This window comes from Eretmochelys imbricata, chromosome 2 (assembly GCF_965152235.1).
Source record: "Eretmochelys imbricata isolate rEreImb1 chromosome 2, rEreImb1.hap1, whole genome shotgun sequence".
NCBI lineage: Eukaryota > Metazoa > Chordata > Testudines > Cheloniidae > Eretmochelys > Eretmochelys imbricata.
In genome coordinates this window covers 257,684,711-257,698,729 of record NC_135573.1, presented here as the reverse complement: position 1 = coordinate 257,698,729, position 14,019 = coordinate 257,684,711, and the positions used below count along the sequence as shown (strand labels likewise).

Sequence of the window (14,019 nt, the reverse complement as noted above, 5' to 3'; positions counted from 1 at the left end):
CTTCCCTTAACTCACCTAACAATATTGTTAATCTATCCAGCTATACTCTTAGCCCAGCAGAAGAGTCTGTCCTATCTCGGGGTCTCTCCTTCTGCCCCACCACCCCCATAAACATGATACAGTTCTGCGGTGACCTAGAATCCTACTTTCGACATCTCCGACTCAAGGAATATTTCCAACACACCACTGAAAAGCACACTAACACACAGGAAGCTTCCTACCAACACTACAAAAAGAAGGATTCTGCATGGATTCCTCCTGAAGATTGAAACAACAGACTGGACTTCTACATAGAGTGCTTCCGTCGATGTGCACGAGCTGAAATTGTGGAAAAGCAGCGTCACTTGCCCCACAACCTCAGCCATGCAGAACACAATGCCATCCACAGCCTCAGAAACAACTCTGACATCATAATCAAAAAGGCTGACAAAGGAGATGCTGTCATCATCATGAATAGGTCAGAATATGAACAAGAGGCTGCTAGGCAGCTCTCCAACACCACTTTCTACAAGCCATCACCCTCCGATCCCACTGAGGGTTACCGAAAGAAACTACAGCATTTGCTCAAGAAACTCCTTGAAAAAGCACAAGAACAAATCCGCACAGACACACCCCTGGAACCCCGACGTGGGGCATTCTATCTGCTACCCAAGATCCATAAAACTGGAAATCCTGGACGCCCCATCATCTCAGGCATTGGCACCCTGACAGCAGGATTGTCTGGCTATGTAGACTCCTTCCTCAGGCCCTACACTACCAGCACTCCCAGCTATCTTCGAGACACCACTGACTTCCTGAGGAAACTACAATCCTTTGATGATCTTCCCAGGGCCGCCTGGGGGTGGGGAGGCAAGTGGGGCAATTTGCCCCAGGCCCAGGGCCTCATAGGGGCCCCCACGAGAGTTTATGGCAGCACTTCGGCAGCGGGGGGGCCTTCAGTGCCGCCGAACACACCACATCCGAAGACCCGGAGCGGAAGGACCCCTGCCGCTGAAGACCCCAGGCCCCCTGAATCCCGTGGGCAGCCCTGGATCTTCCAGAAAACACCATCCTAGCCACTGTGGATGTAGAAGCCCTCTACACCAACATTCCACACAAAGACGGACTACAAGCCGTCAGGAACAGTATCCCCGATAATGTCACAGCAAACCTGGTGGCTGAACTTTGTGACTTTGTCCTCACCCATAACTATTTCACATTTGGGGACAATTTATACCTTCAAGTCAGTGGGACTGCTATGGGTACCCACATGGCCCCTCAATATGCCAGGGACAATGCCAGAGTAAGTAGCATGAATGGCTCTCACCCACTCTCCTGGGAAGCACCGAGTCTGAACAGGTCAGTGAGACTGAGGGTATATCTCTATGCTACAAGGGCATGGTTGTAACACTGCAGCTATGCCACTGTAGTGCTGTACTGTGGACACTTGCTATGTCGACAGGAGGGGTTTTTCTATCACTGTAGTAAACCTACGCCCTCAAGAGGCAGTAGCTAGGTTGCCAGAAGAATTCTTCCATCTGCGTCTAAAACGGGGATTAGGTTGACCCAACTACATCACAAACGGCACGACATTTTTCACAGCTCTGAGTGATGTAGCTAGGTAGACCTAAGTTTTAGGTGTCGACCTGGCCTGAGAGACTCAGACAGGGAGTCAACCATGTGATGCCATATGGAATATGGGTGACCATTTATAATATTATGGACACCAATATTACAAAATTGCAATGAGTCATATGCCAAAATATGCCATGTAAGGTATCAGTGGAAAAGTTATGATTTGCTAAATATGATAAGCATATTTATTATGTGTATCGTCTTTGTATCATGAGTTATAAATCATAGAATCATAGAAGAGACCACTGGAGGTCATCTAGTCCAAGCCCCTGCTCAAAGCAGGACTAACCCCAACTAAATGTGTGCACTATATCTGCATCTCAAACCTGTGCTGGGTTTCTGGGTTTCAGCACTATCCAGCCTGCTTACTGGCCCATCAACGGCAATCAGTTGTACAAAGAACCCATTAAGAGAAGCCAGAGGCTACGCCTACGAGTCAGTTGGACATGTAGAGACATGCCTTGTGGCCAGGGGACTCTAAGTGCTTTTCCATGCCCATGTGCTGTGAGCTTGTGTTTGGGACAGAGGATGTACACGCCACATAGCAAAGGATATAAAAAGGCAGCTACATCATCTCCATTTTGTCTTCAATCCTGCTTCCCACCTCAGAAGTAACTTCTCTACAAACTGAAGCTTTGAACAAAGGACTGACACAACCATCCAAGCATTGGATGTGTTCCAAAGGGTCTTTACAAGCCAGCAAACTCACCAGTGTTGCTAAGAACCTGATATATGGACTCTGAAGTCACATGTATGTATCTTATTGCTTTGACCATTTAACAGCTCTCTTTTCATTCTTTTCTTTGCTTTTATAATAAACCCTTAGTTTTAGATACTAAAGGATTGGCTGGCAATGTGGTATTTTGGGTAAGATCCAAACTAGTATTGATCTGGTAATGCGGCTGGCCCTTTGGGGACCAGAAGAACATTTTGTACAGTGAATAGAGTTTTAAATAACTTCTCACTTTACTAGACCTAGGTGCTGATTGGGAGCCAGAGACTGGAATGCAATAAAGAGAGCTGTGTGATTTCTTCTGATAACCAGTGGGGGGATCAGGAGCACAGTTGGTGACTGGTTGGTGAACTACAGCGTTAACCACCAGTTTTGGGAGAATCTGCTCTCTTTTTTGCAGCCTGCCCACACCTTGGCATTTTCAGTGTGGGCTACCCTACACACCTTGGGTCACAACCCAGACCTACAGGAGGATCTGGGAATGCAAGAGATTATGAATTACTTTTGTTCTCCTCCTGGAACAAATCCTATCTAATTTAGATGCTAGCGCAGCATGAAGTTAAATGAAAGGAACTACGTCTGTTATTTTTTACTTTCAAATCCCTTTTTTCTAAAATGCTTAGTTCCAACTGCTAAATAAAAATACTGTCTTTTTCAGAAGGCCATTGCTCACTATATCACTGATCACATATTTCTGAAGGGAGGAAATGCAAGTACCGGAAACCCAGTCAGACCCTCAGGGCAATAAGCGATTGGTATACACAGGGCAGTGTTCCTGTGATGGGGTGTTCACCCCACACAGGATTGGAAGGGGTTATGGTCTATTAACTGTAAGGCTGCACCTGGAATGAGAGCCAGGGAGCAGGGTATTGATAGGAAGCAGGTTCAGCTGTGCAGGTACAGGCAGGGACTACAAAGACAGGAAGCTGGACTGGGAAAGAGCAGTCACTCCCTGGGAAGAGGGAGGAGGGTTTGGAGCTAGTACTCCTAGAGAAAGGGGGGGAACCAGGAGTGGTAGGAAGCCATCCAGGGAAGGAGCAGTGAGGGCTGGGAGGGTAATGCACAGAACTGCTAGGCTGAGGGTCCCTGGACTGGAACCTGGAGTAGAGGGTGGGCCTGGCTTCCCCTACCAGCCACTGAAGGAGTGGCACCTGAGGCAGTGAATGGGAAGACTACCTAGGACTGCTGAAGGAAAGACTTTTATATATCCCAGAAGGGGGACACTGAGTGACCTAGCTGAAGAGGACACTGGGATGAGAGAGAGAGACGGTGTGACAGCATGCGACCATGGGAAGGTGCACCCCATCACAGTACCTGAGTCCCCGCCCAAAAGTAGAAGATCCGCAAAATTCCACCGTGAGAGAGGTGAGGACAAGAGGCCAAACACTCAGAGACACCAGAAAGAGGGCAGAGACACAGCTAGCCATCTAACCACAATGGTCACACAACCATTTAACAGTAGAGCCTCAAACACAACTGAAGATTTCCTGGGCATCATCCTACCTCTGACATATCCCTCATTTCAGTCCCAAGGTTAACTATGTCCCCTCACTTCTGTTGTTAAAAATGATTTACATCAGAAATAAAGAATCGAGGATCAGAGAGATCATATAGAAACCATCACTCATGCTAACGGGATGAATCCTACAACATTAGAAGTGTCCTGCACGGCTAATGGTTTGTGCTCCTCATTTTGGATCTTTGTCGCACACTGCATCCTAGGTTGGGCCTTAGCAGGTTGAGAGTAGGCTGCTCGAGTGGTTGGGGCACTAGCCTGTGACTTGAGAGACCTGGATTTGATTTCCTGCTCTGCCACATACTTCTGTGTGACCTTGGGCAGATCACTTAGCCATTCTGGGCCTCAATTCCCCATCTGTGAAATGGGGCGTATTGCATTGCCCTAACCTCACAGTAATGTTGTGAGGATACATATGATAAAGAATGAAGTGCTCAAACACAATGGTAATGGGGCCATTTAAGTATCTACGATTGATGGAAAGCTATGGCTTTCATTCCTGTCTGAACAGGGAGACAATATTGTCTCACTGCTGTTTTAAAGAATCTGCTGGCTCCTGAAGCTACCATCTTCCACTAGAAACTAAGGAAAAATGACTGAAGAATAATTCTAAGGCATCTAGTGAGTTTGTTCAAATTAGAAATTCAGGGGATGTGATTCCAAAGCAGAAAAAAAAAAAACCCCAAAAGCAAAGCTGCTGCATTTCTCACAGCTTAGATTGAAAGTTCCTATGAATTCTATGGACCAAAGTCATCCCTGGCAAAACTGTGTGCAACACTGTGTGTGAAATCATTGAAGCTATGCCTGCTTGCTCTAGAGCTGAACTGGACTGTTAGTCGGGCACTACCGTATATACAGAAGCATCAAAAAACATCTGTCAAATGCCTGACTTTATTCCATGTTCATTTCTTTAAACTAGGGTGGCAAGCACAGGAAAATGTACTGCAGAGAACAACCCTGCCCTGCTAGGGAGAAGAATGGACCAAGAGCCCCCAACACTTCTTTCCTATCTATCTGTATTCATATATGATGCACATTTCTTTTCAAGAAACTTTCACATCAAACCACACTTCCAGGCACATCCACTGAAGAAAGACTAAGTTTAAATTCCAGGCTTTAATTAAACATCAGCAAACCTAAAATGAGAATCTTGCTGTTCTGTAATTCCAGGTTGGGTTAGACTGATAGTAACTGTTCCAGACTGGACGCCAACAGGCACCATAATTAGTCTTCCAGAAATACTGTTTGCCTCCCCACCCCATTTAACTTGGATTCTGACTAGGAGTTAAAGAGAGAGAGAGGCATGTTTCCACTTTGGAAATTACAGCCTTTGCCCCAAACAAATGTTATTGTTATTTTGATACAATCATCTCTACTCTTTGATGGAAATTGTTCAGTGGTTTAAATTGGACATGCTCCAGAGGTGGCTTTTTGTAGCCGAGACACCCACAGAGGTGGTGGTGGAGGGGTGCAGTCATCACAAATGTTAACTAGAATGAAAACAGTCAGGCAAATATTATTTCTGGCATGGCCATGGGTTTCTCCAGAAAGGAGGGCTCTAGAAGGCAATAACCTTCATGACCCCTAGTGAAGGCCCCACCCCACCCTACCCATGAGTACCAACAAGGCATAGAGGAGCCAGTGTAGCAAGATGGTGGCCGCCGAAGTGAAACCTAGCAGCGAGATGGTGGTTTGGCTGCAGGTGGGAGCATGAGGCACAGTGCAAGAGGAGGGGCTGAACTGAGCTAAATTTGGGGGTCAGCCCAAGCGGTGAGGAAAGTCTCAAATGAAGTGGCAAACCAGTAAAGTGCCTGAAACCACTATGGCTTATTGATAAAAGCAGCCAAGTCAGCAGGCTGTAAATTGTCCATTCAGCACTCTCACTTTGACCAAGGCACGAGCGGAGGTGGGGGGGGGGAGTTTTGGGAGCCACAGAGAGGGCAGCTTGACCCCGCATCCTTCCTGATAAGAATTGTGTTGAAGTTGCTGATACATGCATCTTAGAAGAGCAGGATGTGCCCCAGGAATGTCTATTGAGGCCTCAAGGCTGCAAACTCTGGAAAAACCCACACCTGGTTAATCGATAATCAGAAAGAACCTCTGGCTTGACCATTGAAACTGCTTACTTAACAAGTTTGCTTTAAGGGACATGTCATTCTATTACTAATGTATAAATAAGGGGGAAAAGTTTGAGGTAGTTGGACTCCTCAGGACTGGACTTTCCCTCTGGGTGCATCTTTTGTTCCCCAGCGGCAGACGGGCTGCCGCTGTGCCACTCGAGAGCCACACTCAGCTTTGATAATTATCAAGGGTTGGGGGTGTTTTACTAACCTGTTACAGACGTGTGTATAAGTGCTCGAGTCTAAGCACGCCCTGATCACTAGCTGGGCTCAGGAAGAAATTCTGGTGATCCCGTATTACATGATACAGTACAGTAAATTCCCTCTCCCTATGTTATGATATTCTACAATATTGCAGTTAGGTGCAGCTTGGGGTTTCCATCTGCCTCTGAAACATCTGGCCTTGGTTGCTGTTGAAGACAGGAAATTTTGTCTGGTCCACTATGGCAATTCCTATAGGTATGTTCCTAATGAAAGCCAAAGGGAGGTAAAGTAGGAGGGGATGGAAAGTCACCGTAAACCAGCGAAGACATGGGAGAGGAATACATGGTATTAAAAGCTGGAGGAATTTGTACTTAATAGATCCCCATGTACTGTGAAGGTCACAAGAAAATGAATGACCTTAGCAGGACAGGAGTCAGGGAGGTCCCTCATTATCAAGGGCTAACTGGATTAGGGAAGTGCCAGTGGCAAGCACTAAACCCCTCATTAGGCTCAGCAAACACCTCAGCGCCAGAGACAGGCAGATTCAGAGCAATGTCAGAAGAAAGCCAGGCAGGGGTGCTGCACTGTGACGAGAAGACCAGAACTTTACTTACAGGAAAAATAGTCCCCAGACTGTGAGCACTGGGACAGACTAGCTAACATCCAGGTACAGAGTCCTCCAGCTGAAGATGCTGGGGCCAGCAGCAGAACCTCTGGTATATCCAGAGGTTATGAAGTAGTAGAAAGACCTAGTGAAGGTCCCCCACCCATGAGTGACAACAAGGCACAGAGGAGCTAATGTAGCAAGGTGGTAGCGACAGAGGAGGAAGTACTGACCCAGCCATGGGTTGGGTCCAGATGGGAGCCCAAGGCACAGTGCGAGAGGAGAGGCTGAACTGAAATAAGGAGGGAGCTAAATTTGAGCTTTGTTGACCCAAAGAGTGAGGCTCCTCCCAAGAGGATGAGCTACATCATTCACTCAACTGGCACTGTGGCAACAATTCTGCACTGTTTGGTCAGTGCTGGTCAAGCCAGTAACTTCAGCCAGACATGCCTGCATAGATCTGAGGGCAGAATCTGGGCCGAAGTGTTGAAAAAACACACAATCTCCTAGAGGCTTTAAGGACCTTGGCGCTGGTGGTAAGCAAAAGCTATTTGGTTGCATCTCACCCTCTTGAAGTATCACGCTGTTCAGCCACAACCGCAGACTGCTATCAGACAAGGGCACGGGATCCCTCGTGATCTGCAAGTCACTAGCTTGCATGCACTGGGCTGCAGCAATAGATGCAAAAATGAGAGAGACGAATGGCAAACTTCCCTGTTCCTGATGACTGTTTTGCCACTCCAAGAATATTTAAGCCTCTCCCTTCTAGAGTAAAATTTTCCAACCAACTCTCATTAGTGGCAGAAAACGACAATAAAACCTCTGTCTGCCACTGTTTTGCCACCAGATAAGAAGTGCTGGCTCCTTTTTGTCTCTCCAGAGCTGGTGTTTGTTTCTGAATGGCAACCAGAGCCTGCGCTTGCCACACAATAACAGTGGAACTAGGACGCCGAGTCACCCACAGTTTAAATGCAGTAAGGGTTTGTGGGAAATTCTGTGTCTTACCAAAAGCTTCTGTCATGAGCTTCCGGGGATGCCCTGTCTTCAGTTAAAAGACAATGCAGGTTCCAGTGAGAAATACAGCTTCCACAGACTTAACACCCCAGGTGCTAGTCAAAGCACAACCTAGGGGAGAGAGGGATGTGGCAGGCTGACTAATGCCTAATTCAACTTGACCATCCTGCTGGTGGTACCGAGGGACCTCTGTGGGGAGAAAAACCTGTCCCCCTCTCCCTGACAGAGTGTGAGACCACAGCATGCATAAGTATGTTGAATAACGTATAAAAAGACAAGGGATGGTGCGATGTCTGTAAAGTCCATCCAGGTTAGTATGCTTGGCACTCACCAGACAACCAGTAGGTCAGCGCCTCTCAGGAATCCCAGTGCCGATTCAGGTAGGTTGCTTTAATAGCAGGGAGACCCACAGAGCATCCAAAAGGCCAAATGTGGTTCAAATAGTTTAAAAAATGCAGCCCAACAGCGAAGCCTATGGATGCTCAAGGATCTACAGCCCAGTGCATGAAATCCTGGCTCCATTGAAGCCAGGGGGAAAACTCCCATTGACTTCAGTTGGGCCAGGATTTCAGCCAGTGACTCACTGGCTTTGCTTCTCTGTTGCATTCCTTTCCCCCTCTCTTTGTCTGTAGTGTGTCTACATAGCGAGCAAGCTCTTCAGGGAGAGGTATTCCTCCCATGCTGGCATAAATGGGGAGTAATTCCATTAAAGTCAGTGGAACTACACTGATGTAAAATTGGTGCACAAGAGAGGAAAATGCATTACCTTTCTATAAAACATCATAAACACGACAAGCCTTTCATTAATTGCCAAGAAATTCCCAACCTGGAGATCATGGTGAATGAAACAAATCCCTGAAGAATCTAGGAACTAATGGATTTTTTATCTTAAGTCCTCAGTGAGACAATTCTTTGTTGAAAGGACATCAGTGTAAATCAGGAGAAAGTCCATGGAGTCATAGAGATGTAAAGTCAGTGTCAGAGGAGACACAGTGCCCTGTTCATAGTGCAGTTTTACAACTCCGCACACACATACAAATACCCCAACTGAGACAGACAAGTGCATCTTTGTTGTGGTTAGATAATTGATCACTTTTAAAATGCAAAGGATACTGTTGGAGTTTCTGCCTCTGGCTCATGGAATTGCTCTTGGCTATGATTTTCCTCAGGCCTGCAATCCAGTGGCTGGCATCATCTTCAGAACTGGCAATGAGATCCAGGTTTTTCCGCTGGTCTTTAAAGATGATGGAAAAACAGCGATGCTCAGGGACATCTTTGGCATACTTTTCCATCCCCTCTGTCTGGTGACCGGGCCTCACATCCCGAATATCTTCAATGGAGACTGTGGAAACAAAGGCTCCTGCTATCAATGGGGGGGTTAGCCAGTCTTATCTTTGCTCTGAGGCGGATATTAACAAATAACTCTTTATTTTCCTTTTCCAATAACTGCTCCCTGCAATGCCCGAAGGACTTTTCCCCCCACCTCTCACAAACAGAATGATCAAAAGGAGGAAGCAGCAGTATCAAGAGAGGAGGAAGCTCTCCTTTGTTCTTCACTTTTATCACCATTTTAACAAATAAACAGGACTCATACTGGAAGTAGCAACGTGAGACTAGCGATGTCTACTGTTTAGAGCCCCGGACTGACTGTCAGGAGGCCTGGGGTCTAATATGACTCTGCTATTGACTTGATGTGGGATCTTGTCATTAAGGCCAAGATTTTTCAAACGAAACTAATTATTTTGGGTGCACAGCTTGAAATACATTTACAGGGGCTAATTTTCAGAGAGAAGGCGCTCATCACATTCTGAAGATTACTCTTTAGGTGTCTCAAATGGTGCCCAGAAACAAACATGCAAAATCACTAATATGGCCTTTGATACCCCATCTGTCAAATGCTTTGAGAGCTTCAGCTATTTGGAACAGCTAGACTATTCTGATGTGTACATAGAGTTAGGTGCAGTATATTTAACAAATGTTGGGCAAGTGTTACCTCAGTGTATAACAATATCTCAGCCTGCTAATCATATCAGCTTCATCTATTCTTATCACAGAAGAACTGATTAAAAAAAACAACCCTAATAAAATCAGAGGGTCTAATCTTTAATGGGAGCAGGATCAAGGCCAGAACACTGGTCCCTTCTGTTAACACCGTCTGCCTTCTGTTTGAAGGCTATGAAAAGGGCAAGTGTTTTGGCCCAGATTCTCTTCTCACACTGATGTAAATCAAGAGTCAAACTAGTGTTAAACTGGTATAAGGGGGAGGAGAATCAGGCCCACTTTCTTGTTTGTTCAAGATAAAGAGTCAAAACAGTTGGCCAAAACGGGCAATAACAGGCCAAACTACGGGCCTCCGCTACACCCATGCTACTCCAAATCCATCATTGAGGGCAGATTTGATCCCATTTGCTGTAGGGAATCAGGCCACCCAGTTCAAATATAAACCACACAATCTGATCTGTGTGGCATCATCTGGGGGAAATTGGCCCCAGCTGTAGAAGCTAAATCCATGCCAAATAATCAAGGTGGATATTGGAGAAAACCTAAATAAACAGAGACACAGATGCCTGTTCAATATGTGGACAGAAACACACATTATTAAGCAAATCTGTGTAACTTGAGGCCCTAAGCGCTGAGTAGCTTCTCAGTAGGGAGGGAGAGACCTGCAGAGGATGCTGGGTTAGAGGAAAGGACCTAGTTTATCTGTTTTATTTATGCTGGACTCTTTTGGTTTGGAGAAATAAACCCATCCTGAAGAAAGGAGCTGACATTCTGCTGCTATTAGGAGATTTATTTGATACTCTGGCTCGTGAGTTGGCCCACCAGTGAATACGTGGAGGAAGTGCCATGGATTAAATCTCAGGCTTCATATGCACTAAGCCTGTGCCCTACCACTTAGCTATGTCCCCAGCCACTCCACCCCATATGAACCAGTGGCTGGACAGCGGTAGAACACAGAACACACTTACTCCTAATGTGTCACTGCAGAAGTTTTAACTGTCGATTCCTAGATGGTTAGGACTTTGGAAAGGATGGCTGCTTGTGCAAACAATAAATAAAACTTCAGAAGTTTTTAATCCAATAGGAAATCTAGAACTGATTCTCTGGAACCCATGGTCCAGAACCCATGGTATAGCACAGTGGTCACCAACCGGTCGATCACGATTGACTCGTCGATCGTAGAGAATCGACCAGTCAATCATCACAGAGACCCCCTTGGGACTGTCACCTGACGAGCTGAGATTACCTCTGAGCCCATTTTCTCTGCCAGCTTGGGATTCCAGAACCCTGTCTTGTTGAGCCAGACACGCTAGCCTGCTGCAACCCAGACCCAGGTCTGGTCCACGCCCCCAAAGCTGCAGACTTTAACCAAAAATTGCTCAGCAGGTTACCTATCTCCAGCACCCCAACACCCAGTTCCCAATGGGATCCAAACCCCAAATAAATCTATTTTACGCTGTATAAAGCTTATACAGGGTAAACTCATAAATTGTCCGCCCTCTACTACACTGATAGAAAGATATGCACAGCTGTTTGCTCCCCCAGGTATTAATCACTCTGGGTTTATCAATAAACAAAAGTGATTTTATTAAGTATAAAAAGTAGGATTTAAGTGGTTCCAAGTAATAACAGACAGAACAAAGTAAGTTACTCAGCAGAATAAAACTAAACACGCAAATCTAAGCCTAATACATTAAGGAACTGATTACAGGTAAATCTCACCCTCAGAGATGTTCCAATAAGCTTCTTTCACAAACTAGACTCCTTTCCAGTCTGGGCCCAAATCTTTCCCCGGTACAGTCCTTGTTAGTTCCAGCAGGCATTGCAGATGAAAAGCAGGGGTTTTCTCATGACTGGGACTCCCTTTGTTCTGTTCCACCCCCTTTTATAGCTTTGGCACAAGGCAGGAATCCTTTGTCTTTCTTGGTCCCCACCCCTCCTTCTAAATGGAAAGGCACCAGGTTTAAAATGGATTCCAGTATCACGTGTCATGTTCACATGTCCTGTGAGACCCCTAGTCTCCATTCTTCCAGGGCTGGCCCGCATGTACCCCAGAAGGTTTGCAAGTAAACAGAGCCATTTACGATCAATTGTCCTAGTCAATTTTCAGAGTAGCAGCCGTGTTAGTCTGTATTCACAAAAAGAAAAGGAGTACTTGTGGCACCTTGCAGACTAACAAATTTATTTGAGCATAAGCTTTCGTGAGCTACAGCTCACTTCATTGTCCTAGTCAATGTGAGCCATCAAGATTCTAAACCACCATGAATGGCCCACACTTTGCACAATTACAATAGGACCTCAGAGTTATATTTCATATTCCTAGTTTCAGATACAAGAATGATAAATTCATACAAATAGGATGAACACACTCAGTAGATTATAAGCTTTGTGATGATACCTTACAAGGCACCTTTTGCATAAAGCATATTCCAGTTACATCATATTCACACTTATAAACATATTTTTATAAAGCATATGTAGTGCAATGTCACACCATGGTCTAGCACAGTGGTCACCAACCGGTTGATCGTAATCGACTGGTCAATCCTAGAGGATCTCCCAGTCAATGGCGATCTCTGGTGGTGTAGCGGGGCTGCTGCTAAGGCAGGCTCCCTGCCTGCCCCGGCCCCACGCCGCTCCTAGAAGTGGCCAGCGTGGTCTCATAGCCCTGGGAGGGGCAGGGGGTCTCCCTCTGCATGCTGCTTCTCCCTGCAAGCACCGCCCCCACAGTTCCCATTGGCCAGGAATAGGGAGCTGTGGCCAATGGGAGCTGTGGGGGTGGTGTTTGCAGAAAGGGGCAGCACGTGGAGCCACATGCCCCCTACCCCCCCCAGGGGCTGCAGGGGCACGTTGGCCCCTTCTGGGAGCAGTGTGGGGCTGGGGTAGGCAGGGAGCCTGCCTTAGCAGCAGCCACGTTAGCTGCACCCCAACCCCTAGTCCTGAGCCCCTTCCTGGAGCCAGCACCCCATACCTCCTCCTACACCCGGAACCCCCTCCTGCACCCCAAGCCCCAGCCCTGAGCCCCCTTCCAGAGCCAGCACCCTGTACCCCCTCCTACACCCTGCCGCAGCCCTGACCCCCATCCCAGAGCCAGCACACCACAACCCCCCGCACCCCAACACTCTGCCCCAGCCCGGAGCACCCTCCTGCACCCACACTCCCTCCGAGACCTTGCACCCCTCACCCCTTCCTGCACTCCAATCCCCTGCCCCAGGCTCAGCCCAGAATCCCACGAACCCCAGCCCCGTGACAGTGAGTGAGGGTCAGGGAGAGCAAGCAACGGAGAAAGGGGGGAATGGAGTGAGTGGGGTAGGGCTTTGGGGAAGGGGCGGGGTAGATCCTGGGTTGCCCTTAAATTCAAAAAGGGATCTTGGGCGTAAAAGGTTGGAGACCACTGGTCTAACAAGATGAGTCCATTGGGGAAGGACACAGGTGAAGGACTTAAAAACTGTCCCTGAAAAGACTCTATGGTACACTGCAAGGGCTACTGCTGAGACAAGGGGGATTGGGTAGAGAGAGCTGTTATAGTTAGAGAAGGTAAGTGGGAGGCTGGAGACAGCATATAAACTGATTACTCCTGAAGGAATTCTGCACCACTGTGCGTGCACAGAATGTATGTCCCACACAGATTTTTTTGCTTCCATGCAGAAAAATGATTTTCTGACAGCAAAGCTAAGGGAAGCTGCAAGAGCAGTCACACGTCCCGCCCCAGCAGCGCGGGTCTGTCATTTTGGGCGCCCAGAGCTGTCAGCAGAGAAGTAAATCACTGCCGGGGGGGAGGCTGGAGACGCTGCAGCTGGTCCAGGCCAGACCCATCTCCTGTCCGCCCAACCCCCCATACCCAGACCCCCCCATACAAGCCTCACTCCCCGCACCCAGAACCCCACAACGAACCCTCAGACCCGAACCCCCAACCCACCAAGCCCCTCCCCCCGCACCTGGCCCTCCCCAGCCCCACACCGGCCGTTGGCTCCTACCAGGGCTGGCCCACACGTACCCCGGAAGGTTTGCAAGTAATAACAGAACCACAGCGGGCTCAGCTGCTAGTTCCAGCTGGGCTGGGGTGGGGAAGAAGCACTCTTCCCCTACATCGAGCATCCACCTCCAGAAACCTACCCCGGCTCCGCACTCGCCCACACTTCCTGCCCCCATTGGTCCTCAGCCACGGGACGAGGGGTCACTGTACGGGAAGCTGCTCCTCCGTCTGCCCAAC

At 47.7% G+C, this 14,019-nt stretch overlaps 1 protein-coding gene across 1 annotated transcript in view; it reads right to left on the bottom strand.

The window, feature by feature from the left end:
* The window catches only part of PLCD1 (phospholipase C delta 1), a 79,762-nt gene that overhangs the window by 40,659 nt on the left and 25,084 nt on the right, over positions 1–14,019 (bottom strand). The window contains exon 3 of the mRNA XM_077809515.1: positions 8,919–9,147. Within this exon, the coding sequence (XP_077665641.1) occupies positions 8,919–9,147 (229 nt within the window). The remainder of the gene's footprint in view (positions 1–8,918; positions 9,148–14,019) is intronic.